This window comes from Chiloscyllium plagiosum, chromosome 23, assembly GCF_004010195.1.
Source record: "Chiloscyllium plagiosum isolate BGI_BamShark_2017 chromosome 23, ASM401019v2, whole genome shotgun sequence".
Classification (NCBI taxonomy): domain Eukaryota; kingdom Metazoa; phylum Chordata; class Chondrichthyes; order Orectolobiformes; family Hemiscylliidae; genus Chiloscyllium; species Chiloscyllium plagiosum.
In genome coordinates this window covers 50688026-50715744 of record NC_057732.1, presented here as the reverse complement: position 1 = coordinate 50715744, position 27719 = coordinate 50688026, and the positions used below count along the sequence as shown (strand labels likewise).

Genomic DNA, 27719 nt, shown 5'->3' with positions numbered 1-27719 from the left:
CGGGGTGGGAGAATGGGAAAAGTGCTGTTGAGGTAAACGATCTGCATCGATCGTGTAGAATGTCTGAAAGGGCTGAATGGCCTGTGTCTGTATTTCTGAAAAAGACTAACGTGTCATTGGTGTCACTGTTGTTTCTCCAATAGGTGCCAATAGCTAATGAGTGTCTGTATAAATCATCCTTCCCCCCAGAGCCCAGCTCTGGGACTCCCCGATTCAGCACCTTCCCCTCTGCTCTGAAACTCCTCTTTCATACTCTGCTGAAAGGGATCTCCCAGGGTCAGTTTCATTGATCTCTCTGTCCAAATGCCCCCCCCCCCGCCTCACACACACACACACACACACACACACCAACTCTCCCTCCACAATGCACACTGTCTGTGTTTTTTGAAACAGGCGGAGATGAAAGGGTTAACACCTCAGTGACAGCTACTTCCGAGATTGCGGTTTGACATCATGTTTGTACGAGTCTGGCACGTCTTCGTCAATTTCTAAGTGTTTATGCTTCAGTGTATCGGGCCGGGGAGCTGAAAAACCCAGCCTGTTCCTTTACCGTCGCAACCTCGGTGATTAAGATGCCTTTAGGAGTTGGTAAGTAACATTGATATCCTCATATTCTGGGGCGACTTTCAGTCCCAGAAAGGGGCGGGGGAAACCGGTGGGTCACAAACCATTTGTGCAAAGGTTTACTGAGCAGAAAGAATCCTTCTGACCCATGAACAGGAGATTTCCAAATCCAAGTGAACAGTCACCACCTTCCTTTACCAACCCCCCCCCCCCCCCCCAATAAGGTCGCATTGCAATGCTTTTAATTCCTGATGAAGGACTTTTGCCCGAAACGTCGATCCTCCTGCTCCTTGGATGCTGCCTGACCTGCTGTGCTTTTCCAGCACTACGCTCTCGAATGCTTTTAATTTGTTTGATTTTATTTCTGTAAACGCTCATTAAGGTAACACGGCATGAGGCATCGCCAGCTGGCTGGGAAATGTTTGCTTTAAAAGGTGATGTTTTCAGATCACTGTGGATTTGCTATGCCCGGAAATTTGTTTCAAGTGTGTGAGACAAACGTGAAAGATGAGAGGCGATGTTTTTTAAAAAAAACCAAATTGGGTGTCTCCCTTTTATTTCTGAAGTGAATATGTTACAGCCCCTGCCTTTGAGGGGCACGTTCACAACACTTTTACTAAAGTGCAGTAATTTGTTGAAAGCTAGAACACCAAGAGACTTGCAGTATATGTGCACAAGCCACAGAAAGCTAGCACGGAGGTGCAGCAGCTAATCAGGAAGGCTAACGCAGTGTTGGACCTTATTTCAAGGAGGTTGGAATGGGGAAGTCTTACTGCAACTGTACAAGGTGCTGAGAGACCACACCTGGAGTGGTGTGAGCAGTTCTGGCCCCCTTATTTAAGGAACAATGTTATTTTGTTGGGGGCAGTTCATAGAAGGTTCCCTCAATGGTCCCTCATACGGAGATATTGTCTTATGACTAAAAGCTAAACAGGCTGGGACTCTACTCACTGGAGTTTAGAAGAATGAGATTGACCTCATTGAAACACACGGGATTCTTAAGGGACTTGGCAGGGTAAATGCTGTGAGAATATTTCCCCTTGTCTAGGACCAGAGGTCAGAGTCTCAGGGTAAAAATATGCCAATTTAAGACTGGGATGAGGAGGGAGCTCTTCACTCATACAGTTGTGAGTCTTTGGAAATCCTTGCCATAGAGAACTGTGGTGGCAGAGTCCCTGTGCATGTTTAATAATGTGGAGGTGTTGGACTGGGGTGGACAAAGTCAAAAATCACACAACTCCAGGTTACAGTCCAACAGGTTTATTTGAAAGTACGAGCTCTCTGATGAAGGAGCAACACTCCGAAAGCTCGATCCAGATAGACCTGTTGGACTCTAACGCGGTGTTGTGTGATTTTTAACTGTGTGTAAATTTAAGTGTGAGATTGATTCTCGATCAGTCGGGGAATCTAGGGTTGTGGGGAAAAGTCAGGAAAATGTCATGAGGCATATTGGGTCAGCCACAATTCTATTACATGCCGCAGTAGACTGGAGGGACGGAATGGCCTACTCCTGTTCCAGTTTCTTATTGTCTCACCAATAAAAGTTAAATGTATTATTGTGAAGTCAAATCCTGACCCTATGTTGAAATCCTTGAATGTTTCATACAGAAATCTCTCATTGGACGTGCTGCTACCAAAAGGGTATTTGTTGCTCTTGAAACACAAGTGGCTTTTTTCGGGTGGTTAAGACTAAGGAACATTGCTTCTGGGTCTGGAGTTAATAAGAATAAGGACAGCAGATCTTTCCTAAAAGGACATCAGTGACGCAGATTAAATTTAATAGCAATCCCATAGTTACTGAGCCTAGCTTTTTATTCTGGCTTGAAGAGTTTAATTAATTGAGTTTACATTAATTCACAGTGGGTCACATTTCTGGGTCATTTTCTCAAGTTTCCGAATTGCTGGTCAAGTATTAATATCACTCCATGTAGTCCACATTGCTCTCCCTCCCAAGTTTCTGATGGCCTCATTGTTCTGTCAGCTTTGGATGAGTGGACAGCTAGACAGCCCAGTGTGTGATTGAGCAACTTACTGCCCACATTAGATGCTTGGGTTGTGTTAGGTTAAGGAGTGCCACAATTGGTCCAAGTCATTCTTCTCATGGTCAACCAACCCAGTGATACTTGTTAGCTGGGCTTGTATCTAAAGAATGGTACCAATACATTTAATAGGGGCAGATGGACTGTACCAGAGAAGGGAAAGGACCATATAGTATGGACAGTAAGTAGTCCATGTGCTTTTCAAGTATAAGCATCCATCAGCTCCCACCATCAGCTCCCACCATCAGCTCCCACCATCACCCTGGTGTATAGGGATAGTGGGGAAAGGCACAAATTAGCATTAGGTCATTGAACTGGTGCAGGCATGATGGGCTGAATGGCCACCTTCAATGTCATGATTAGAGTGGTGCTGTTAAATCCCAATTATTTAGCATCTTGGGAACTGGAAGAAATATTTTTTAATCCCTCCAGCCTCAATTCAGTGGGGTGAAAGTGGTGAAATTGTTTCCACTTGTTAAGAACAAGTGGACATCAATATAAAATCGCAGCTAACACTCCAAACAAAAAGGAAGAGAATGGTGTAACAGTATAAACACTCGCCCATGTGGATTGGTTAAATGAGGAGAAGGTGGCCTAGTGATAATGTTACTGGATCAGTGATCCAGAACTCCAGGCTAATGCTCTGGGGACAAATTCCTGATGAAGGGCTCCTGCCAAAATGTTGATTTTTCTGCTCCTCGGGTGCTGCCTGATCTGCTGTGCTTTCCCAGCACCACTCTAATCTGACTCTGATCTCCAGCATCTGTAGTCCTCACTTTCGCCTACCTTCAATGTCATAACAACTCTGTGATCATGTTTAAGCAGCATCTACCCATGTTTGAATGACTCATGGACCTGATCATATTTAACCCAATCACAATGTAGGTCTGCATCTTGTTTTATTCTGATTTGTAGCTATGGATTTTTCCTCTATTTTGCTCAAATGTGACCATCTTCTAAAACTAATTTCTATTAATATTGCACCTATCAAAATCATAAGACATCGCAAAGTGCTTTATAGCCAATGATTGACACTCCTGTTGTTCAAGGAAGTACAAGGGTTTTGGGGTTTCACATGAATATGGAAATAAGGCTGTTATCAAATCATGATCTCATTAAATGGTGGAGGAGTCTCAAGAGTGGCCAAATGGTCTAATCATGCTTCTAATTCATGTTTGTGTGAAAATTAGACACAGATGTGGTGTCGAAAGCACATCGGCCAATTTGTACATAGCATGCTCCCACAAACAGCAACGTGAGGTGTTTGTGTTGTTGTTTGAAGGCTGAATATGTTCCAGGACAGCAGGGAGATCTCCCCCATTTGTCTCTGAAATAACGTCAAGGATCTTTTATGTTCACCTGGGAGGACAGTGTCTTGGTTTAAATACTCATGTAACTGGAAGCCAGTGATGTAGCTGCAATGTCACTGACCAGGGCACTGAGTTTAGAAGTTGGGAAATTATGTTGCAGTTATACAGGATGTTGATGAGGCTGCACTTGGAGTGTCATGTTCTGTTTTGGTCCCCTTTTACAGGAAGGATGTTATTAAACTGGAAAGAGTGCAGAATAAATTTACAAGGATGTTACCAGCACTCAATGGTCTGAGTTATAGGAAGAGGGTGGACAAGCCAGGACTTTTAATTTAGAGCATGGGAGACTGAGGGGGGGGGCTCTTATAGAAGTGTATAAGATCATGAGAGGTATGGATAGGGTGAATGCACTATCTTGCAGAGCTTGATGTGTATATGGAATGAGCTGCCAGAGGAAGTGGTGGAGGCTGGTACAATTGCAGCATTTAAAAGGTATCTGGATGGGTATATGAATAGAAAGGGTTCAGAGGGATATGGGTCAAGTGCTAGCAAATGGAATGAGATTAATTTAGGATATCTGGTCAGCATGGACAAGTGGTCTGAAGGGGCTGTTTCTGTGCTGTACATCTCTATGACTCTATGACCTCTAATGGAGACTATATCAATTATTTTAAAAGTCTATCTGGTTTGATGATATCCTTACGGGAAGGAAATCTGCTACCCTACCTGCTATAATTTTTTTGTGTTCAATATTTTCACATTATTGTTCCTCCTTTACATTTTCTGCCTCAAATGTGTCTTTCAGATGCAGTTGTGATCTATGTTAATTTATGCAAAGTTAATCTAAGTCAAATTTGAGTGTGATATTCATCATCCAGGCCATTTATTTAGAGAAAAAAAATATAAGGGCTTCCCTCTTTGTTTATAAAACCATAAGATATAGGAGGAGAACTGGCCATTCAGCCCATCAAATCGGTTGCATGATTCAATCATGGCTGATATGTTTCTCAATCCCATTCTCCTGCCTCTCTCTTTAACCTTTGAGCCCTTTGCTAATCAAGAGCCTATCTATCTCTGTCACGTAGTGTCAGAGTCATACAGCACGGAAACAGACCCTTCGGTCCAACCAGTCCATGCTGACCATAATCCCAAACTAAACTAGTCTCAACTAAACATGTTCAAATGGCAGGCCTGAAGTGTTTTCAGAAATAAAAAATAATTGGGTTACAGATACTTTTATAATAATGATATTCTAATGTACCTATTGAGAGCCTGAGTGGGATGTGATCATTTAAATAAAATAATTTATGTATATAAGCTATTAGAATTATTAAAGACAATACTACATTCTGTGCGACTTGGTTTTTAAATGACCACGTTACGGCCCTCCCTAGGCTATTCTCAATCGTGTTTGATTGCACACATAAGGCTTCTCAGAGTCTTTTCTTCTATTCTACCATAGCCCCATCACCCCACGTGACCCCGCCTCAGCTTTCATATCTTGTTGGTTGCTGTAGTGATTGGAGCGAGGTGGATCTCATTGAGTGTGAGTTCCCTGAATGGGATTGTTAACCTGGACCAATTAGGGACTCCTGGCTGACCGAGATAAACAGGAGTCTCTCTCCACATGTAAATAAAGAGCGTCTTGGTGATGGGTTGCTGGCCTCTGTGGGGTTATTTCATGTATTAATCATTCCTCTGTGTTAAGAACAAAAAGGACAGGAGTGTCCAAAGACCTGTTCGCGCTTAGTGTTGGTTCTGAGGGAGCTGCATCAGTGTCAAGGAATCTCCACCCAAAACATAGAAACAGGAGTCTCACGTAAGCATTACCCCTATTGGGCTTTCATCATTACTGGTTCCCTGGCACGTGGATGATTTTCCTGGTGACTGAAATATTGAATGAAGTTATTTGCACAATGATGTCTTCACTGAGTCCCTGCACTCACTCACTCTCTCTCGCGCGCGCACACACACATACACACAATGTGGGTGCTGTGGGGAAAAATAAGCACTGCTGCTGTGTAGTCCAAAAATAAACAGGAGTCTCAGGATTCTCCTAACTCTATGGACTGGGTTCAGGTCTGGCTGGTCAGAGTCCACGTACTGTGTAAAGAAAGAGTGACTTGGTGATAGGATACCGGCCGGTGTGGAGCTATTTCAGTTGCAATGGGGTGTTTGGGGAAGTTGGGGTTGGAAGATTCTCTGCACGCAAATTCTGCTTCTCTGACATTGCCTCACTGCTTCCCCTGTCAGAGCTGAGTCTTGCGCTCGCTCTCCTCCTGAACTCTTTAAGTGACATTCTGTCATTTCTTCGCTACCATTAAAAGCCTCCAGGAGCCTTTTGGTTTGATTTATTCCTTTGCATTCTCCCAGCATCGCCACCATATAAACCGCTGTCACTCTTTTGAAGATATGTTATTTGCAGGTTAACGAGTTTAGATACACATAAGTGGTCGTCACTGCTGTGGAGAGAGATGTTCCCAGGTTTGCAATGGCAACACTGCGATTCTGTTAGCTTATGGCAAGTCCCTGCACTTTGCTAATGTGCCACTTAGTGCTGGACATTTTATCTGCAGACTTGAAGCAATTATTCATCAGAGTGAGTTATTTGTAGAATTTCCAGGAATAGATTGCAAAAGTTTATTTCTCAGCTGGTTTCCAGTAATGACCTTTTGGCAATTAATCTTTTGCTGTGAGTATTAGTGCCTCTTAAATGATATTTGTTGTGACAATTGCTGGAGGCACAGGAATGTGCTGGGAGCTGAGCACTGTTTAAAAAGCAGAGGAACTGAAGTCTAACATTAAAGCTGCAATTAATATAACTATTGTAAGCTTCATGAGAGTCACTGTCAGGATTTATAAAACCACCTGAACCTTTCAGTTTGATTACTGTCTATGAGAAACCCAAAGTTGGAATTTATTTTTCAGATCCTTAGCAATATAACTCAGCATATCTTTCTGGCATTTGAATCAGGGATAATCTTTTGCATTATGATATGGATATTTCTGCAGTGTCCCTTGCTGCAGGGAGATCATTGCAACTTGGCCAAATCATTTGACAAATATTCCAGAAACTAGTCAATTCTTTTGGGATATGAGTTCAATCCCTGCTATGGCAGCTAGCAAAACTTCAATTCAATAAAAATTAGAATTAAAAATAAGCAAGCTGATTAGTAACCATTGTTAGTTTTCATAATTATCCATACAATTCACAAAAGACCATTAGAGAAGGAGATCTGCTGTCCTTTCCTAAGTCTGGCCTCCATGTGACAGGTAGATAGGATAGTGAAGAAGGCGTTTGGTATGCTTTCCTTTATTGGTCAGAGTATTGAGTACAGGAGTTGGGAGGTCATGTTGCGGCTGTACAGGACATTGGTTAGGCCACTGTTGGAATATTGTGTGAAATTCTGGTCTCCTTCCTATCAGAAAGATGTTGTGAAACTTGAAAGTTTCAGAAAAGATTTACAAGCAGAGGAAGTGGTGGAGGCTGGTACAATTGCAACATTTAAAAGGAATTTGGATGGGTATATGAATAGGAAGGGTTTGGAGGGATATGGGTCGGGTGCTGACAGGTGGGACTAGATTGGGTTGGGATATCTGGTCGGCATGGACGGGTTGGACCAAAGGGTCTGTTTCCATGCTGTACATCTCTATGACTATGACTATGACTCCAGACCCACAGCAATGTTTGCCCTTCACCTCCCTTTCAAATGGCCCTGAAGAGCCAATCAAGTATGCAAGAATAGAGTGAGTGTTTAGGCACCATTTCTTCGTGATCATAATAGTACACACAGTAGATGTTGGGAACATGTTTCCATTGGTCAGAGAGACCAGGACCTGAAGGCATAGCCTTTGAGTAAAGGGAAGACCTTTTTAGAACGGAGATAAGGAGAAACTTCTTCAACCAGAGAGTGGTGAATCTATGGAATTCATTGTCATAGAAGGCTGTGGAGGCCAGGTCATTGAGTATATTTAAGACTGAGATAGATAGGTTCTTGATTGTCAAGGGGATCAAGAGTTATGGGGAGAAAGCGGGAGAACAGGGTTGAGAAACTTATCAGCCATGATTGAATGGTGGAGTAGACTCGATGGGCTGAATGGCCTAATTTCTGCTCCTATGTCTTTTGGTCTTATGGACTTATTGGCAATTCAATCCTCTTCCCTTTCTGTCCTGAGTTTTCCCAGAGATTGTGGGTGATTGGGACTTCATTATTTGGGCTCATCAGCCAGACAAAGACACATAGACCCTGTGACACAGACTGTCCTCACTGGACAGTATGACGCTTTAGTGAGGGTTTACCATTGATGATTTGTCAGAGATGGTAATAAATTTCCTGTGCAGACTTGTTTCAGGCTATAATCCAAGGCAGGATTCAAAATAATTCAATCGTCTGAGGTGTGTCTCGTGAGTTAGGGAGTCATAGAGATGTACAGCACGGAAACAGACCCTTTGGTCTGACTCGTCCATGCCAACCAGATACCCTAAATTAATCGAGTCCCATTTGCCAGCATTTGGCCCATTTTCCTCTCAACTCTTCCTATTCATGATGCCTTTTAAATGTCGCAATTGTACCAGCCTCCACCACTTCCTCTAGAAGCTCATTCCATACATGGAACACTCTATGAAAATGTTGCCTCTTAGGTCCCTTTTAAATCTTTCCCTTCTTACCTTAAACCTATACCCTCTAGTTTCCCCTACCCTGGGTAAAAGCCCTTGGCCATTCACCCTATCCATTCCCCTCATGATTTCATAAACCTCTATAAGGTCACCCCTCAGCCTCCGATGAAAACAGACCCAGCCTATTCAACCTCTCCTTGTAGCTCAAATCCTCCAGTCCTGGCAACATCCTTGTAAATGTTTTCTGAACCTTTTCAAGTTTCACAACATCCTGGGATACTGGGAGACCAGTATCCCAACAGTGGCCTAACCAAGGTCCTGTAGAGCCGCAACATGACCTCCCAACTTCTATACTGAATGCTTTGCCCAATAAAAGAAAGCATACCAAATGCAGCCTTCACTATCCTATCTACCTGCAACTCCACTTTCATGGAGCTATAATCTGGCACTCCAAGGTCACTTTGTTCAGCAACACTTCCCAAAACCTTACCATTAAGTGTATAAGTCCTGCTGAGTTGCCTTTCCAAAATGCAGCACCTTGCATTTATCTGAATTAAACTCCATCTGCCACTCCTCGGTCCACCTGCCCATCTGATCAAGGTTCTGTTGCATCCTGAGATAATTTCAGTCATTTAAGTCCTTACATTTGGTGCAAAGCTTTAGGATTTAATCCCCATTTCATTTGTGAGTTGAGAGAATTCAGCGTAATTTCTGTTTGGAGTGAGGAGCCTGTCATTGTGTGGACTATTTTAGGTTCTGTGTTTTATGTTGTCTGCACTTTATTAAAAGCCATGATGCATGGTGCAAATGCCTGAATGTTAAAAGTCCTTAGTGCCATTATCTATATTTAAATATACTGCTCATTGGCTTCAAAACTGGTAAAGCAAAGTCCAATTTTTGTGCCTAACAACCATTGTAGGGATATTGTCTGGAACTTCTCGGAGCTTGAGAGATGCAAAGGCTTGTGTAAACTATTAACAATTGCTTGCAGGCAATAAATCTTACGCTATAACCTCTCGACTGGGCACATCAAAGATTTCAAATTATTCTCTGCCCACCGCTCTACCTCTCTCCAATAAAAACGTATGTTCACCAGTGCAGCAGAATCAAATAAGGAGCCAATTACAAAATTTTCTTGAATGAAAGCAAGGGCAGCTTTATTGCTTGCTAACCCTGATGGAAAAAAAAACAAAGTTGTGATACTAATGTTATGGACTCGGCCAGACCACTCAAAACATTCTTAAGCAGGCAGCCCAGATCATAACTTTGTAATTTGTTTCGATAAGTGTACAGTGAAAATTACCCGGATTAAGTTAGCGAGGTTGACTACCAGGTTTAAAACCGACAAAAATTTATTCACAAAATTACACAATGAAACACAAAGAACAGAATAAAAAACCCCTACAGAACTCAGTCTGTCCAAACTATACTTAATTATGCTGTTCCGAATATACACAACAGTCCCAATAAGCAAACCCCCTTTAAAACACAGTACAAGAAAGGTGATTACAGGTTGAAGTTAGAAAAGCAGAGAGAGAGAGAGTTTGTTTCTACATAACCAACTGTTGAACTGGACTGAACTAAACTGCTTAACTAGAGAGCTGATCACTCCCCTTTCTTTATACAGGTCACTGCTAAAAGATGATCACTTTGCCCTGAAATCTCCTCTGTTTATGTATAAATAAGAGACCCCTCAAAATCCTTTTCACCTCTATACCAAACCAGTCTGATCTGAGCCCGGACTGATTTATTATCCCTCTGAAAATAATCAAGGGTAGCGTACCCTTGATCCAAGGAGCAGCTTTTAGAAAAAAAAAGGACTAGCTTTGTGACACTAAACACACAGAAACAATGATATGTCATCTAACAAAGAGTGTCCAGTATAAAGAATTTGAAGTAATAAAAGTCCCTAGAGCGTCAGATTTTAGATGTTTTCCCTTTCAAAGCTTTTCACTGTGCCTCGGTACATGTGATAATAAATTCAATTCATCCTGCTTCAGGGTGTTTCTACACACCTCTGGGGCAGGTGAGATTTGAACCCCGCCCAGAGGTGGACACTATCATTGCACCACCAGAATGCATAAGTTTCAACCTGAGACCATTGTGGTTTAATGATGACTTGGAGATATTTTAATCAACCCATTCAGAGGGCGGCATGGTGACATAGTGGTTAGCACTGCTGCCTCACAGCAGTGACCCGGGTTCAATTCCCGCCTCAGGCGACTGACTGTGTGGAGTTTGCACGTTCTCCCAGTGTCTGCGTGGGTTTCCTCCCACAGTCCAAAGATGTGCACGTCAGGTGAATTGGCCATGTTAAATTGCCCGTAGTGTTAGATGAAGGAGTAGATGTATGGGTGGGTTGCGCTTTGGCCGGTCGGTGTGGACTTGTTGGGCCGAAGGGCCTGTTTCCACACTGTAAGTAATCTAATCTAAGATATTGTGACACATCTCTGGAACAGGTGAGGCAAACCTTTGCTTCAGTGGTAGTGACACTACCACTTCACCACAAAAACCCTATTGGATGGCTTGCATCCTTAGCAGTAGTCGATATTGCAGAGATCGTTGAATTCTTGATGAATAAATGTTTCTCCAATTTGTTTTAATGCTGGGTGGGCCCTTTGAGAGAGACTGAGAGAAAACACGGAGTGAGAGAAGCACCCTTCTCCAGTTCCAGTTACAAATCCATCTTTCTCTCTGCCGTGCCAAAGCAACTGCTTTAAATATAGCTCATTGTGTATTCCCTTGACTGGGCTTGTTGATTAATGAATTGTTTTATGGTCATCAATAAGTTTGATGACCAGCTCCTTTGTTTTGCTGACACTGAAGGAGAGCTTATTGTCTTTACACCATGCCATTTAGGTGTCTCTCTCTCCTTCCTGTACCCTGACTTGTCACTGTTTGAGATCCAACCCACTAGTTGTGCATGTGAAGTGGGAAAGGTGTTGAATCTGCATAGTGACTCTGTCTGTCTGAAGTGAGCACTAAATAAGCACTTAATTGCTGAAGATCAGCTATTGAACATTGTGTGGGATGTGACTGGTGCTGTATAAATGCCTCTGATATCCTTTGGAAAAAGGAATGTGAAACCCACCTCCAGAGATGTGCAGGTTGGGTGGATTAGCTGTGGGAAATGCAGGGTTACAGGGATGGGGTGGGTCTGGGTGGGATGCTCTTCGGAGGGTCGGTGTGAACCCATGTTTTGGTGGCGTGGTGGTGTGGGTGGAATGACCTGCTTCCACACTGTAAGGATTCGATTATACCTACTTGGCAGAAAGTGGTCTGGGAGGCCTCTGCAGTGAGGACTGAGGCCTAGCTGCTGGACATTGTCCCATTAATTTCCTGGATATTCTATTTTGATACAACCATTACTAATCACATTATTAATGTTCTAAAAATAACATGCAACATGAGGATTAATCTCCTTTTGTGTTAGAAGCCTGGGCAGTTGATGAATATGGTATATGCTGCTGAAATTTGGATGACAGCAATTATATTCAGCAGTATTCAAGCAAAATATTTGGGAGATTAATCCCTGTGGAACTTGTTGCTTTGAGAGAGAATGTCTCATTGGTCCCTGGAGTCCAATATCTGCCGATGTTTGAAAGATGGTTGTAACTTAGAAATGTTCTCAAATGGATGCATTTATCAATCACCAAATACCCATTTATCAGATAGAATACACACAGATTATTGGACCCATGGTAAAACAATCATAAAACACATGTACTGAAGCAAATGGAAAAAAAAACTGTACAGTCGTGTTCTTGAGTTTATTTGATGAGATTTAGATTTCCTACACAGTGGAAACAGACCCTTCAGCCCAACAAGTCCACACCGACCCTCCAAAGAGCAACCCACCCTGACTAGTACACCGATCACTACAGGCAATTTAGCATGGCCAATTCACCTGACCTGCACATCTTTGGGCTGTGGGAGGAAACCGGAGCACCTGGAGGGGACCCATGCAGACACACTGAGAATGTGCAAACTCCACACAGTCAGTTGCCTGAGAGGGGAATTGAACCCGGGACCCTAGCGCTGTGAGGCAGGAGTGCTAACAACTGAGCCATTGTGCCACCCATATGTTTGATCAATTTAAATGACTTGAGCATGACACAAGCTATCTGAATAATTCACATGTACAATTAAACTGATTTCCCTTGAAGCATGTGCTATTAAAGATCCTATTTTCTTCAAGAAAAAAGAATTCTTTAACATCTTCAATGGTCCCCATGACTCACATTCCACTGTGAATCTGAAAATGTTTTGCTATTAGCCTCCAAACTGTTGTGGCAGGATATTGACAGGCTGGAAATGGAAAGGGTGTTCCTCTTTGTAGGAGAATCCTGAACTCAGGACACTGTTTTAGAACAAAGGGGTCGCCCATCAAATACCAACGATTAAGCAGGGATTTTCTTTGGGATCGTGAGTCTTTGGAATCCTTCCTCAAAACACATTGGGAGCAGAGCCTTTGAATATTTTGAAAGCAGAATTGAATGGATATTTGAGAAGCAATGGGGTGATTGCTGACACTGAGGGAGACTTTATTGTCTTTACACCATGCCATTTAGGTGTCTATCTCCTTCCTGTATCGTCTTGTCGCCATTTGAGATCCAACCCACTAGTTGTGCATCTGGATTCATATGAAGTGGGGAGGGTGTTGAATCTGTCTGTCTGAAGTAAGCACTAAATAAGCACTTAATTGCTGAAGATAAGCTATTGGACATTGTCTGGGATGTGGCTGGTGCTGTGTAAATGTCTCTGGTAAGATTGCTTAGTGGAAAGACCTTGCTGGGGAGTGGCTTTGCTAAAGGTGCAAATGCTGTGTGAATTGAATGTGTGTAAGTGCAAGCTCCAGTGGTGATTAAGAGCTGCTTAAGCAGGTAGAGGTAAGGGCCTGTAAGGAAGAAGGAGGGTCCATTTTAGGATTGGAGTGAAAGACAGCCCAGCCACCCCTGACAGCGAAAGTAAATACCTATCCTCGAAGCACAATTAAAACACTCTTTACCTGCAGCTTTTTCATTAGGTTGCCTGGGCTGGAGAGTTTTGGTTATGAAGAGAGATTTGTTATGGACTAGGCCAGACCACTCAAAATGCTTGTAAGCAGGCAGCCCAGACTATAACTTTGCAATTTGTTTCAGTAAGTGTACCGTGAAAGTTACCCAGATTTTAGCGAGGTTGACTACCAGGTTTAAAACCGACAAAAATTTATTCACAAAATTACACAATGAAACATGAAGAACAGAATAAAAAACCCCTACAGAACTCAGTCTGTCCAAACTAGACTTAATTATGCTGTTCCGAATATACACAACAGTCCCAATATGCAAACCCCCTTTAAAAATCCAGTATAAATGGAACACATGCTTATAGGTTGGAGTTGAAGGGCATAAACAGAGAGAGAGAGTTTTCACACAGCTCCCTGTTGAACTCCCAACCAGTTCAGGACTGAACCAAACTGCTCAGCTCAGCTAGAGAGCTGACCACACCCCTATCTTTATACAGGTCACTGCTAAAACATGACCACTTTGGCCTGAAGTCTCATCTGTTTACATATAAACAAAAGGCCTCACAAAAGGCATCTCTGTACCAAACCAGACTGGAGCCTGGCCTGGTTTATTATCCCTCTGAAAAAAATCAAGGATAGAGTATCCTTGAGCCAAGGAGCAGCGTCTAGAAAAAAAGAGGAACTAGCTTTGTGACAGATTGGGTAGACAGGGGTTGGTTTTCTTGAAGCAGAGGAAATGGAGGGGGGAACATGATTGAGCTGTCTAAAATTATTGGACAGGGAGAAACCTCTCTCCTTGATGAAGAGATCAATGACTATGGGGCAGGAGGTTTAGAGGGGATATGAGGAAAATCTTCCTCACCCAGAGGTTGGTGGGGAATCTGGAATTGACTGCCTGTGTGGGTGGGAGAGGCGGAAACCCTCATCACATTGCAGAAATGAGTAGATGTGCACTTATGATGCCAAGGTACACAAGGCTAGGGGCCAAATGCTGGGAAATGCGATTCGATTAGTTAGGTAGTTGTTTGCGATCTGTGCAGATGTTATGGGCTGAAGGGGCTTTGGCCCACTATGTCTGTGCTGACCATGATGCATTTCTAAACTAATCCCATCTATCAGCACATGGTCTGTATTTCTCCATTCTCTGCCTGCTCATGTCTGTCTAAATGCCTTTTAAATATTGCTACCGTATCTGCTTCTATTACTTTCCCTGGCAGCATGCTCCAGGCACCTCCCACCCTCTGTGTAGAAACTTTCCTCACACATCTCCTTTAAACCTTCCCCTATCACCTTCAGCCTAGTCTTTGACATTCCACCCTGAGAACGAGACTATCCACCCTGTCCATGTCTCTTATCATTTTACAGTCTCCAACCAGTCACCCCTCAGCGTCTGATGCTCTAGTGAAAACAAGCCAAGTTTATCCAACCTCACTTTATCGCTAAAAAACTCTAATCCAATCAACATCCTGATAAACCTATTCTGCATCCTCTCCAACGCTGCATTTCCTTCCTATATTGTGGCATTAGAACTGCACACAATACTCCAAATGTGGCCTAACTAAAGTTTTATACAGCTGCCATATGACTTGCCAACTTTTATACTTGATGCCCCATTTGATGAAACCAAATCTGCCATGCACCTTCTCTGCCACCTTATCCACTTACAGGGAGCTATGGACTTGCACTCCAAGGTTCCTCTGTATATCAGTGCTCCTAAAGGTCCTGCCTTTTGCTGTGTACTTTCCCAAAATACATCACCTCACGCTTGTCCAGATTAAACTCATCACCATTTCTCTGCCCAGCTTTCCAAGTGATCTATATCCAGTTGCATCCTTTGTCAACCTTCCCCACTATCCACGACTCCACAAAATCTCATGTTATCTCACTAAATGTTATGTAAATCTTACTAACCATATTACCGAAGGGGAGGTGAGGGCTGAGTGCTGTTACATTCCAGGGACCAGGGTTCTGCCATGGCAGATTGTGGAGTTTGAATTCAATTTTTAATAAATCTGTAATGAAGAGTCTAATGGTGGCCATGAATCTATTATTGATTGCCAGGGGGAAAACCCATCTGGTTCACGAATGTCCTTTAGGGAAGGAAACTGCCATCCTTACCTGGTCTGGCCTACACGTGACTCCAGACCCACAGCAATGTGGTTCGAGTCATAGAGTCATAGAGATGTACAGCACGGAAACAGACCCTTCGGTCCAACCTGTCCATGCCGACCAGATATCCCAACCCAATCTAGTCTCACTGGCCAGCACCTGGCCCATATTCCTCCAAAGCCTTCCTATTCATATACCCATCCAAATGCCTTTTAAAAGTGGCAATTGTACCAGCCTCCACCACATCCTCTGGCAGCTCATTCCATACAAGTATCACCCTCTGTGTGAAAACATTTCCCCTTAGGTCCGTTTTATATCTTTCCCCTCTCACCCTAAATCTATGCCCTCTAGTTCTGGACTCCCCGACCCCAGGGCAAAGACTTTATCTATTTATCCTATCCATGCCCCTTATAATTTTGTAAACCTCTATAAGGTCACCCCTCAGCCTCCGCTGCAGGGAAAACAGCCTCAACCTGTTCAGCCTCTCCCTATAGCTCAAACCCTCCAACCCTGGCAACATCCTTGTAAATCATTGACTCTTAACTTCCTCCTGGGCAATTAGGGATGGACAATAAATACTGGCCGAGCCAGTGACGCCCTCATCCTGTGAATGAAATAACAAAAACTACATTTTTATCCAAATCAATTATTGATCCCTGTGACTCTATTGTCAATATAGGAGATTACACTTTCAAAGATGGGACTATCCATTTGATAAATAATCTATTTGAAAAGGTATCCTGCACCCAAAACAATGTTTGAGTGCCACTGCCCTAGTGATTCAGTTTTATTTTGTACTGGTGCTGCATATGAGGTAATGATGTAAATAATGAATAACTGAAGATTATCAGAGATGTGTAATATTTATATTAGATGGAAAAATGACTGAGCACTGAACAAACAGGATCAGTGCTGGTGTAAGGAATAAAAATAATTGCATCTACTTCCTTCTCTATATGATCCTGAGGGGATGTGACGGGGTGTGTGAGGAAAGGATGTTTCCTTTTCATCATACAATCTAGAACTAGATGGCAGTGTTTGAAAATGCAGGACAGCTGGTTTAATACTGAGATAAAGAGAATTTACTTTCTCACAGAGGCTGATGTGTCATTGGAATTCTCTTCCTCAGGGATACAGTGGGTGGCTGACCTTTTAAAGCAAAGTTAGAGCAGTAGTTGTCAGGTTAGCGAGGATCAGTGAGAATGCACAGTCATCAGGTCAGCCATGGTCTCATCAAATGGCAGAGGGACTGGAGGGACTACTCTGTTATCCAAGATTGCCCCCACTGTTCCCATCGATCAGCTTCCATGGGTGAGCAGTACAATGTGGTTCTGCTGTTTTCCACAGCACAGTGCCTTGTTTTAATTTCTGGGGCACTGTACCTTCCCAACACATAGAATATATGGCCCAGAAACAGGCCATTTGGCCCAACCTCTCCATCTTGTTTCGTTCAAGACTCCTCCCATCTTTCCTCATTTAACTCCATTCATCTTGCCCTCCATTTCTTTCACCCTCTGTATGCTTCTCCGAATTTCCTTATATGCCTCAACATTGTTGACCCCAATGGCAGCAGGTTCCACAATCTCGTCCTACTTTGGATGATGACATTTCTCCCAAGTTCCTTATTGGATTTCTTGGTGTTCATCATGCACTGACTGTTAATACCATGTTAATTACATTATCAAGGTTAAGGATATGCAGATGAAAGATGTCGTTTAATTAAGCCCTAGAACAAATATTTTGGCCAGTGTGGTGCAGTGGTAGTGTCCCTATCTCTGAGCCAAGGGAACTTGGGTGTAGTCCCACATGTTCCAGAGATATGTAATAGTATATCTGCACAGTTTGATGAGGAAATTATCAATAGCAAATAGAATGGGAGTGATGGTCTGGTGGTGTTGTCCCTAGACTGTTCATCCAGGGACCCAAGTAATGTCCTGGGGACCTGGATTTGAATCCCAATTTTAAGAAAAAAAATCTGGAGTATTTACTTTAATGATAACCATAAAATTGTTGTCAATTGTCAAAAACACCTGTCTGAAAGTGGTACATGTGGCCTCTTCTTCTGGAGAGGTTCCTATTGATGTGCTGTAATTTTTCCCCAGTTAGTAATAGCAACTGAAGCATTAACCTGTGCATGCTGGGGGTCTGCTGGTGCACTGGTAATATCTCTCCCTCTGAACTAGTAGATCCAGGTTCAAATACTACCTGAGGTGTGTTCTGAACTCTCTGAAAAATATTGACACTTAGATTACATTAGATTAGATTAGATTACATTACATTACAGTGTGGAAACAGGCCCTTCGGCCCAACAAGTCCACACCGACCCGCCGAAGCGTAACCCACCCATACCCCTACATTTACCCCTTACCTAACACTACGGGCAATTTAGCATGGCCAATTCACCTAACCTGCACATTTTTGGACTGTGGGCGGAAACCGGAGCACCCGGAGGAAACCCACGCAGACACGGGGAGAACGTGCAAACTCCACACAGTCTCTCCACACTTGGTGTCCCTTGGAGAGAACGCAGAGGTATCCATGGGTATCAATGCATGATAGATACCAAGAAATCCAATAAGGAAGACGGGTGATATGTCTTCACCCAGAGTGGGATGAGATTGTGGAACTTGCTACCATTAGGGTCAACAATGTTGATGCATGTTAAGAAATTCAGAGAAGCATACTGAGGGTCATGGGCATACATCATAACCTGTGGTCACTGCAGGCGCAAGAGGACATAATCTCTGCCCAAAGCAATGTTTTAATTTCATTTTAAATTTGTTTCAAATATGTTTTTTATTACATTGCCACCTTAAGGGGCTGTTACCTTTTAGTTTGGTCGAAGAGTATTACTTGTGACGCAGTATCTGCACATTAGTGAGGCCAACTTCTCAACACAGTCCCTCTAATAAGGGATCTTCGAAACATTGAAGATAGAAGCAAGGGTAGGCCATTCAGCCCCTCAAGCCTGTTCTGCCACTCAATGTGATCATGGCTCACCTGAGATCTTTGAATTGTAGCAGTCGTCTGAAAGGCAGCTGCTCATTAGCAACAAGGGATCCACTTCGGAACAAACTGGTGATGCCGCTGGGAGTTTGTCTAAGGGCCAACATTATTGAGGAACGGTCACTTTGCAGCGGTCACTGGGTTAAATGTCAGGTAGGTCTGTGATAAGCTGTCAGTGCATACCTCCCATGGGCAGAACAAGAAGTCTGACCTGGATCTAGCTTATCTCTGGATAAAAAAATACATTTACTACTGTACAGCTCCACCTGGAGAACCGGTTCTGGGTTCAGCCAGGAGTTCCCACTACGATAGCTTGGTTGTTGCAAACGAGTTTATCTCCTGTTGTTATTAGGGTGCACATCTCAAAAATCACAAGAAGAAAGTACTTTCATAGCTCAGGGCATTGGAATTCGAGTGCTATGGTGCAGTCAATTTTCATGTGATGTAGAAACATGTTTGTACCTTTCTGGAGGTGAGCTATCACCTTGCTGGGTGTTGCCTCTGAGTTTCTGACTCATTTGCAGATTAGTGCTGGCAGCTGGTTTGAGCCTGGGAAATGGTGATGATTCACTACGTTTGTGTCTAAAGCCTTTCAGCCCGAGCTCCCCAGAGGACTGGAATCTGTAGAAACCATTGGGTGGTCCTCCTGACGTTGTTCTGATCAGGAGTGAAGCAGCTCTCCTCTTTATCCCAGCACCCATTTGGCCACGACAAAGAATTTTACCTTTTATTTTAGCACTTCAGTTTAAATATAGAAATAGTCAAGATTAAGGAGCAAGATGTTTTTGAGTGAAAGGAAGAGGAATTTTATTGTTGTTAAACTGAAGAAAAATAAGAACAAAACACAACATCTCTCAAACCCACACGCACACGAACACATACACGTGCACACACACATACACGAGCACTCACAAGTACACACACACTAACACGAGCGCACACACATGCATACACCCGCGCACAGACTTGCATGCTCACACACACATGCACGCATGCTTGCACATGGGGGCACACAAGTACTCTCGCATGTGCACACGCGCGCGCGCATGCATGTGTGCACTAATACACTTGTGCACTCATGCACGTGCACACACAAGCACATGAGCACATACATGCACTCACACGTGAACACATACACGAGCACTAACATACTCACACGTGCACAAACACACGCACACACACGAGCACTCTCGAGCACGCGCGCACACTAACACAAACCAACCAATGCGCACATATGAGCACTTGCACACACATGCATGTATACATACACGTGCACACAAGCACTCTCACACACGAGTACTTTCTCACGCATGCACACACACAAGAACACTCACGCATGCACGCACACCCACGAGCACGTATACACACGAGCAATCACGCGCACACACGAGCACTCACACACACGAATACACACACATGCATACACATGCATGCACATGCGCTCTCAAACATACAAACACATACCCACACACAAGCACTCTCTCTCTCTCTCTTTCTCTCTCTCACACACACACGGGTATAAAGTTTAAACAAAGGAGAATGTCAAGTATAAAAAAGGAAGATCAAGATCAGACAGATTAAAATAAAGTTCTGAAAATCCTTGAAGTGTTAGGTTTTATAGCTTTAAATTAAGGGGTGGTAGGTATAGGACAGATGTTAGGGGTAGGTTCTTTACTCAGTGAGTCGTGAGTTCATGGAATGCCCTGCCAGTAGCAGTGGTGGACTCTCCCTCATTATGGGCATTTAAGCAGGCATTGGATAGGCATATGGAGGATAGTGGGCTAGTGTAGGTTAGGTGGGCTTGGATTGGCGCAACATCGAGGGCCGAAGGGCCTGTACTGCGCTGTATTCTTCTATGTTCTATGTTTCAACCTGAGACCACAGTTGTTTAGTTGATAACTTGTATCCTCACCAGTAGCAACATTTGTAGCTATTGTTGAGTACTTGGTGAATGGATGTTCCTCCGATTTGCTCTTCAATGGGGCGGTGGGGATTGTTTTTTCAAAGGTTAAAAATAACAGATAAAGCAGGGGTGAGCCAGCCTTTGATTTCTGCTGTTATAAAACTTGTATGCTGCAATCATTTTGAGACATGTAAGGGTCAATTTGAATTTTGTTGACCCTTTTTGTAATTTTCGAATTGAAATATCTTGTGATGAAGTTTTACACATTTATGAATAAAATGTATTTTTGGGTAAAAGAAGACGCATTTTATTTGACCTCAAGGCAGAAACCTGAGGATCCCTGGGAAAGGAGAGAAACAGAAACCAGTCCTGATGGAAGGACAATGATGTTGGGTTGAATTTTGCCCCAATTTCAAGTTCTGACCCACACATCTGGCGTAGTTAATGGGAGACAGTCCTTTCAAAGGCTGGCCCACTACCCTCCACACACTTAAAGATGACAAGGGGCACAAAACTTTAAGTGGGCCAGTCAGAGGATCCAAAGGGAGGGCGGGGTGGCAGCCCCACTGGAGCAAGTGGGTACTCCTCAGGGAGAGGGCGAGCGAGAGGGCACCACAGGCCAAAGTGCTCAGCAAAGTGTCCAAAAGACAGATGGAGAAACACCCGACAGCACCAGTCTGGCAGGGGGACACAATTATTGCTGTAAATACACGGCTACAGTTGTTGGTCTCGCATGCGTCAGGCCAAATACAACATGGCCAATTTTCAAACCATCACAGCAAGTTTTATAGGACCGAAGAAAAGGGATGTTTGTTGGTTGACTAGTTGATTCTGATTGGTTGTACTGTTGCCAGGGAGAAAGAAATGGAGTCTATAGGCTCCTGGCACTTTGGGGTGACTCCGAGAGAGCACAAGGCTTGAATCTGTTCCTTTTGTTTGCAGAGGATGAGTCCCTGTGTATGGAAGTGTTTCATTTCGAGCTTGCTTGGGAACAAAATTACCTGATGGTTCCTGACGCTCTCTCCATGGCCACACCTCCACTATTCAGCTCCCTGGTTACTCCTGTGGTTCAAAGTGGTGTTACCATTTCAAATTTGGCATTCTTGCATTTGTCCTGATGGGCACGCGATGAAAAGGTTTGGCCACACTTTACTGTTTTCGGTGAGATTCAAGCTCCTGCTGCCAAGCATTCCTGCACAAATACATTCAGCCAGAGAGGTACACAGTTCATTGAAATTTACGTCACAGGTAGACTGGGTGGTTAAAAACGTGTTTAGCGCGCTGTCCTTCATTACTCAGTCCATTGAGTGTCTGAGTTGGGAGTCATGTTGAGGTCACTTTTCGAGTAATGTGTACAGTTTCTGTCATCCTGCTATAAGAATGATAGTATTAAATTGGAGAGGGTTCAGAAAAGATTTACCACGATATTGCTGGGAATGGAGGGTGGATTTGAGTTATAAAGAGAGGCTGGATAGGCTGGGAATATTTTCTGGAGCATAGGAGGTTGAGGGGTGACCTTATAGAGGTTGATAAAATATTGAGGGGTATAGATAGGGTGACTGGTAGGTGTTGTTTCCTTGCTGGGGTTGGGGGTGTTGTTCAAAACTAGGGGGCATAGGTTTAAAGTGAGAGAAGAAAGATTTAAAAGGGACCTGAGGTGCAACCTTTCCACAAAGAGGGTGGTTTGTTCGTGGAATGAGCTGCCAGAGGAAGTGGTAGATGCAGGTACAATTACAACATTTAAAAGGTATTTGAATAAATACATGAATACATTGGCCAAATGCAGCCAGGTGGGTTCAGCTTGGGAAACTTGGTCAGCATGAATGTGCTGGGCTGAAGGGTCTCTTTCCGTGCTGTATGACTCTATGACTATGACTCAATGTACTATGTGCGTCTTTCTGAGCCTTGCGATGGATATATGTGGCATGTCCCGCCTCAGAGACCACAAGACATAGGAGCAGAAATTAGACCATTCGGCCCATCAGGTCTGCTCTGTCATTCGATCATGGCCGATAGGTTTCTCAACCCCATTTTCCTGCCTTCTCTCCGTAATTTTTGAGGTCTGACCTAATCCGAGGTGTGGGCTCAGCAGGTGAAGGAGGGGAGGGCGGGGAGCTGTGCCACTCTGTCAGATGCCTTGCTGTCTGAACGCAGCTGCTCACTTCGGCCCATTTTCTTCAGGTGTGTTCCCGAGTTCAGCAAAGTGGGAAAATTGCCTGGAAAAAGGGGAGCGCTTTGCGGCGCCATTTTGATGGAGTTTTATGGCCAATCCTCCTCTGAACCTGGATCCCCAAGAAGCTGGGAGCGTTCTGGCCCTGTAACTCTACTGGAGCGGCTGGACATTGCCGATGTTTTTCTGTACTTCCTTTTAAAATTTCTCTGGCGGTGCAGCATTTGCAATCACAGTCCTCCTGTCCCTGAATGCCAGGGACCATTGGCACTGAGACTGTGGTGGTGGTGGTGGTCAGTGTGTCCTCCTGGTCAAGCAGCCCTGGTGCTGTGGGTCCGATGACCCTATCCTTGGCTTGTTGGTACTGAAAGGATTGTCAATGCCAGGCAAACTGCACTCTTCAGGAGAAGAGAGGGAAAATCTCTCTGCTGCATGAGCCTTCATTTCTCAGCAGCGGCTTGGTGACATTGAGGAAGGTTCTGATGCTGTTAGAGCTGAAACAAGATGGGAACACCGGGAGAAACATGAATAAATTGACAGAAATAAAGTTTGAGTAATAGTCCAATGAGTGCCACTAAGTGGAATAATCATAGAATCTCTACAGAGCTGAAAGAGGCCATTCGACCCTTCCTGTCCACACCAACCCTCCAAAGAGCATCCCACCCAGACACATAATCCCACATTTAGTGTGGCTAATCCGCCCAACCTGCACATCATTGGCCGGTGGGAGGAAGCTGGAGTAACTAATGGAAACCCATGTAGACACGGGGAGAACATAAAACGCCACCCAGACAGTGGCCCAAGGCTGGAATTGAACCCAGGTCCTTCGTGCTATGAGGCAACAGTGCTAACCACTTTCAATCAAAGGTCTGCCTCTGTGCTGTAGACCTCAATGACTCTGTGCTTCTGTGTGAATTGACCCAGTGAAAAACCAATTGCAGGTAGACGTAATGATAAACGATATGAGTCGGGACTCAATTTAGTTAAAGGCAAAGTAGGAAATAAATCTACTCTGTCCTAGCTAAAAATAGAACTTGCAAATAGGAAGTTTGCAGTGTCATAAAATATCACAACCAAGCTCCAATATTTGGCTGGTGTGCAGAGATAGGTGAGGGTTAGTGTTACTGAGCGCTGACAGCAGGGCACTTCAATAAGGATTGAGGGTTTTGGAGGAAAGCTGCTCAATGACAGTCGGCTAATGAGGAACTAAGCCTCTTTACTTCATGATCCATCCATGCTCGGAGCTGCTCTGTATCACCTCTTTAACCTTCCACATGAGGCTGTATTTGGTCTGATTCAGAATCCTTAATAACAGAAGATGGTGCTAGTCCTGTAACTGAGCTGTGATTGGACAGTCACTCTCCACAGGAAATTTTATACCAGTTAGGATGTTGGTTGGAGCAGCTTTGGGATTCATTCTCAGGAAGAGTTTAACCTTTGCCCCAGAGGACATCACTGATGAAAACTACGATGAGTGAGAGATTGATCTCTTCAATAACATCTTTGAAACTTTGCTGCCTTCCATCTGGAAGGCAAGGGTCAGCTGATACACGGGAATGCATCCACCTGCAAATTCCCCTCTGTGCCATTGACCATCCTGACTTTAGACCATAAGACTGTCAGACATAGGAGTAGAATTAGGCCTTAGGGCCCATTGAGTCTAAGCTGTCATTCGATCATGGCTGATACATTTCTCAACCCCATTTTCCTGCCTTCTCCCTGTGACCCCTGACCCCCTAACCAATCAGGAACCTATCTATCTGTGTCTTAAATACACTCAGTGACTAGGCCTCCACAGCCCTGTGCAGCAATGAGTTTCACAGATTCCCCACCCTCTCACTGAAGGAATTTCCTCATCCCAGTTCTGAAAGGTCATCCCTTCACTCTGAGGCTTTGCTCTTGGGTCCTACTAATAGAAACATCTTCTCCACATCCACTCTGTCCTGGTCTCTCAGTACTCTAAGTTTCAATCAGACTCCCACCTTATCCTTATAAGTTCCATCGAGTACAGACCCAGAGTCCTTAACCACTGTTTATACAACAAACCCTCAATCCCATTTCTGTAAACCACCCCTGGACCATATCACTGTTCCTTCAGGATCGCTGGGTTGAAATCCAGGGACTCCCTCCCCAACAGCATTGTGGGACCACCTATAGCACACAGACTGCTGTGGTTCAAGAAGGCAGCTCATGTTCTCAAGGGCAAATAGGGACGGGCAATAAATGCTGCTTTGAGCTGTGTTGTCCACATTTTGTGAAATAAATTAAAAAGACTTTGTTAATATTTCCTTAGTCCCACTTTGCAAAACAGGAAATGTTCATAAAATAAAAAGAACAGATTCATTTTGCTGAAATATTCTTAATTTGTATTAAAATAATGCATAATATAATATTTTTGATATTTTAGACTTGAATACAAATATCATTTAGCAACAGTTGCATGTAAATTACAACTTTAACACAATATATGCCAAGTTTGTGAACAGAAAATTGAAAATTGGAACATGAGTGGCCATTCAGCCCTTCGAACCTGCTGTACCGTTCAGTATGATCATGATGTGGAGGTGCTGGTATTGGACTGGGGTGGACAAAGTCAGAAGACACACAACTCCATGTTATAGTCTCAGTGAACCTGATGAAGGGACACTGCTCCGAAAGCTTGTGATTTCATTAAACCTGTTGGGCTATAACCTGGTGTCATGTGACTTCTACCACTATGACCATGGTTGATCATTCAACTCTGTACCATGTTCCCACTTCCTCCCCATATCTTTTGATCCCTTTAGTCCTAAGAAATATGTCTATCCTCCATCTTGAAGATATTCTATATATTCTGAGAATTCCCCAAGCTCCCTACTCTCTGAATGAAGACGTTTCTCAGCTGAGGTGTAAATGGCCTACCTTGAATCCTAAGATGGTCATCCCTGGCTTTGGACTCTCTGGTCATAGGGAACATCCTTCCTGCATTTACCCTTGTCTAGTCCTGTTAGAATTTTATAGGAGTCCACTACATCCCAGTTATTCTTCTAATCTCCAAAGTCCTAACTGATCTAGTCTCTCTTAGTATGTCAGTCCTCCCATCACTGGAATCATGATAAGTCACTGTAAAAATGTAAGTCTGTTCCTAGTGGTCAGGCCATCATCAACTATGTAGAACCCTGCCAGAGAGCACAAGCTGTAATGGCCGTTACTCCATCAATAGGCATACTGTCTGATGTTTGGATAGTTCCAGTGTTATTGAGTTGAGACTGAGGCATTTTGTACATATGGAAGGTATCTCACGGATACAATTGTTGAATTTCATCTGTTGAATAGCCTTTAATTTTGCTTCCTCGTGGTTACTGAGCAATAGCCTGTCCAGGGCCAGTCCAGTGAGTGCAGGAAAGTTTAAGGACGCTGAGGAAATGCTGTCCCCTTTTTGCTGCTCCATGTCTCTGAAGGTCTCCAGTCATGGAGTTTATGTGGGAGTCTATTGCTCTGCTGATCCATCATTGCTTTGACCAGGATCCACCCGCCGGTCGGGGGTAAAATGGCCACTTCCGTTCGGGGAATGGAAAGCGTTCAGGACTGGAGGATTTGCACCCAGGTGTTTGAAACTAGCTCAGAAAGAATGCCAGTTTGTGCTGAATATAACATACGCCTGAAATTTCCTAATCCTTGGCATTTGTTTGGTTGATGTGGGGTCAAATTGTACAGAGAGATCGAGACAACTAGAAAGTCTCCCAGCTGGTGTATTAACTGTTCTACTAGAATCCCTATGGTGTGGAAGCAGGCCATTCAGCCCATCAAGTCCACATTGACTCTTTGTACAGTATCCCACCCAATCCTTGTAACCCTGCATTTCCCATGGTTGCTCAACCTGTGGGAGGGAATTGGAGCACCCAGAGGAAACTCACGCAGATGTGGGGAAAACGTGCCAACTCCCACACAGACAGTCACCCAAGGATAGAATCAAACGCAGGTTCCTGGCACTGTGAGGCAGCAGTGCTAACCACTGAACCATCATACCAACCTAGGGCCGGTTAAAGTCCTGCTCGGTTGAGTTATACAAGACAGTTACTTTCAAAGGGATTTGATGCCTTAAACGAAAATGCATTCATTCAATAATGTGTTAATCATCATTTGTTAGCAATTGGACATTGTGTTCTGAACATTGTGCGGCAATGTTAAGGTGCAAGCCAAATTCTCCCCATCAAGGGGCGCCATTGCTTCACTCTCCCCAGTCTGTGTCCTTTCAATCTGCGAATACTCTTGGCTCCTGTTCCAGCGAGCTCAGGGATTTACTTCTCACAAATTTGTGAATTGTACAGAACTGTCTTAATTACAAGCTGAAGCTTCTATGCTGTTTGTAAACATGGAAATAATTTTAACCTGAGGGTGATGCTGACACTGGTTTGACATTCAGAACTAATTTTATTGGCTGTCATATAAAGTTGATTCTCTATGTGTCCTGCCTGGCAACTTAGATTCCAGTCGCACCCAATCAGTGTTTTGAAATTCCACTGTACACATTTTAGCATGACAACCTTTCAATTTATACGTAATTCCTTTGTCCATGATTCGAATCAATAAAAAGGATTGTCATTCCCGCTGTTGGTGTGGTATACCTGTGTGTACCTGGAAGCTATGTGCGTTAATACACATGGCCCTGCTCTTTACAGACCAAAAGAACATATATACACACACACACATACACGCACAATGTGCCTATTTCAACATGGTGATCACCATTCCTCAATTCATCAAATTCAATCAAAGTTAATCTGTCTGATGTGAAATTTAAACAAAACTTCCACAGTTAACTGTCAATCATCATTAACTGGTGTAGTCTCAAAGGGCAATCAGAGTCCATTTAGCAACCAGATGGCATTCCGCTCTCATATTGTATGCATGTTGTTTGCACTTGCCATTTTTATTCTTCATGGGATGTGTATGTCAACAAAGATCCAAAGAACAAAGAACAATACAGCACAGGAACAGGCCCTTCAGCCC

The 27719-nt window shown here is 43.6% G+C and overlaps 1 protein-coding gene across 1 annotated transcript in view; it reads left to right on the top strand.

Moving 5' to 3' along the window:
* Positions 1–466: 466 nt before the first annotated feature.
* pfkfb3 (6-phosphofructo-2-kinase/fructose-2,6-biphosphatase 3) overlaps positions 467–27719 on the top strand; it is a 101718-nt gene continuing 74465 nt past the window's right edge. Inside the window, exon 1 of the mRNA XM_043714139.1 lies at positions 467–588. Coding sequence (XP_043570074.1) covers positions 573–588 — 16 coding nt within the window. The 5' untranslated portion in view covers positions 467–572. The remainder of the gene's footprint in view (positions 589–27719) is intronic.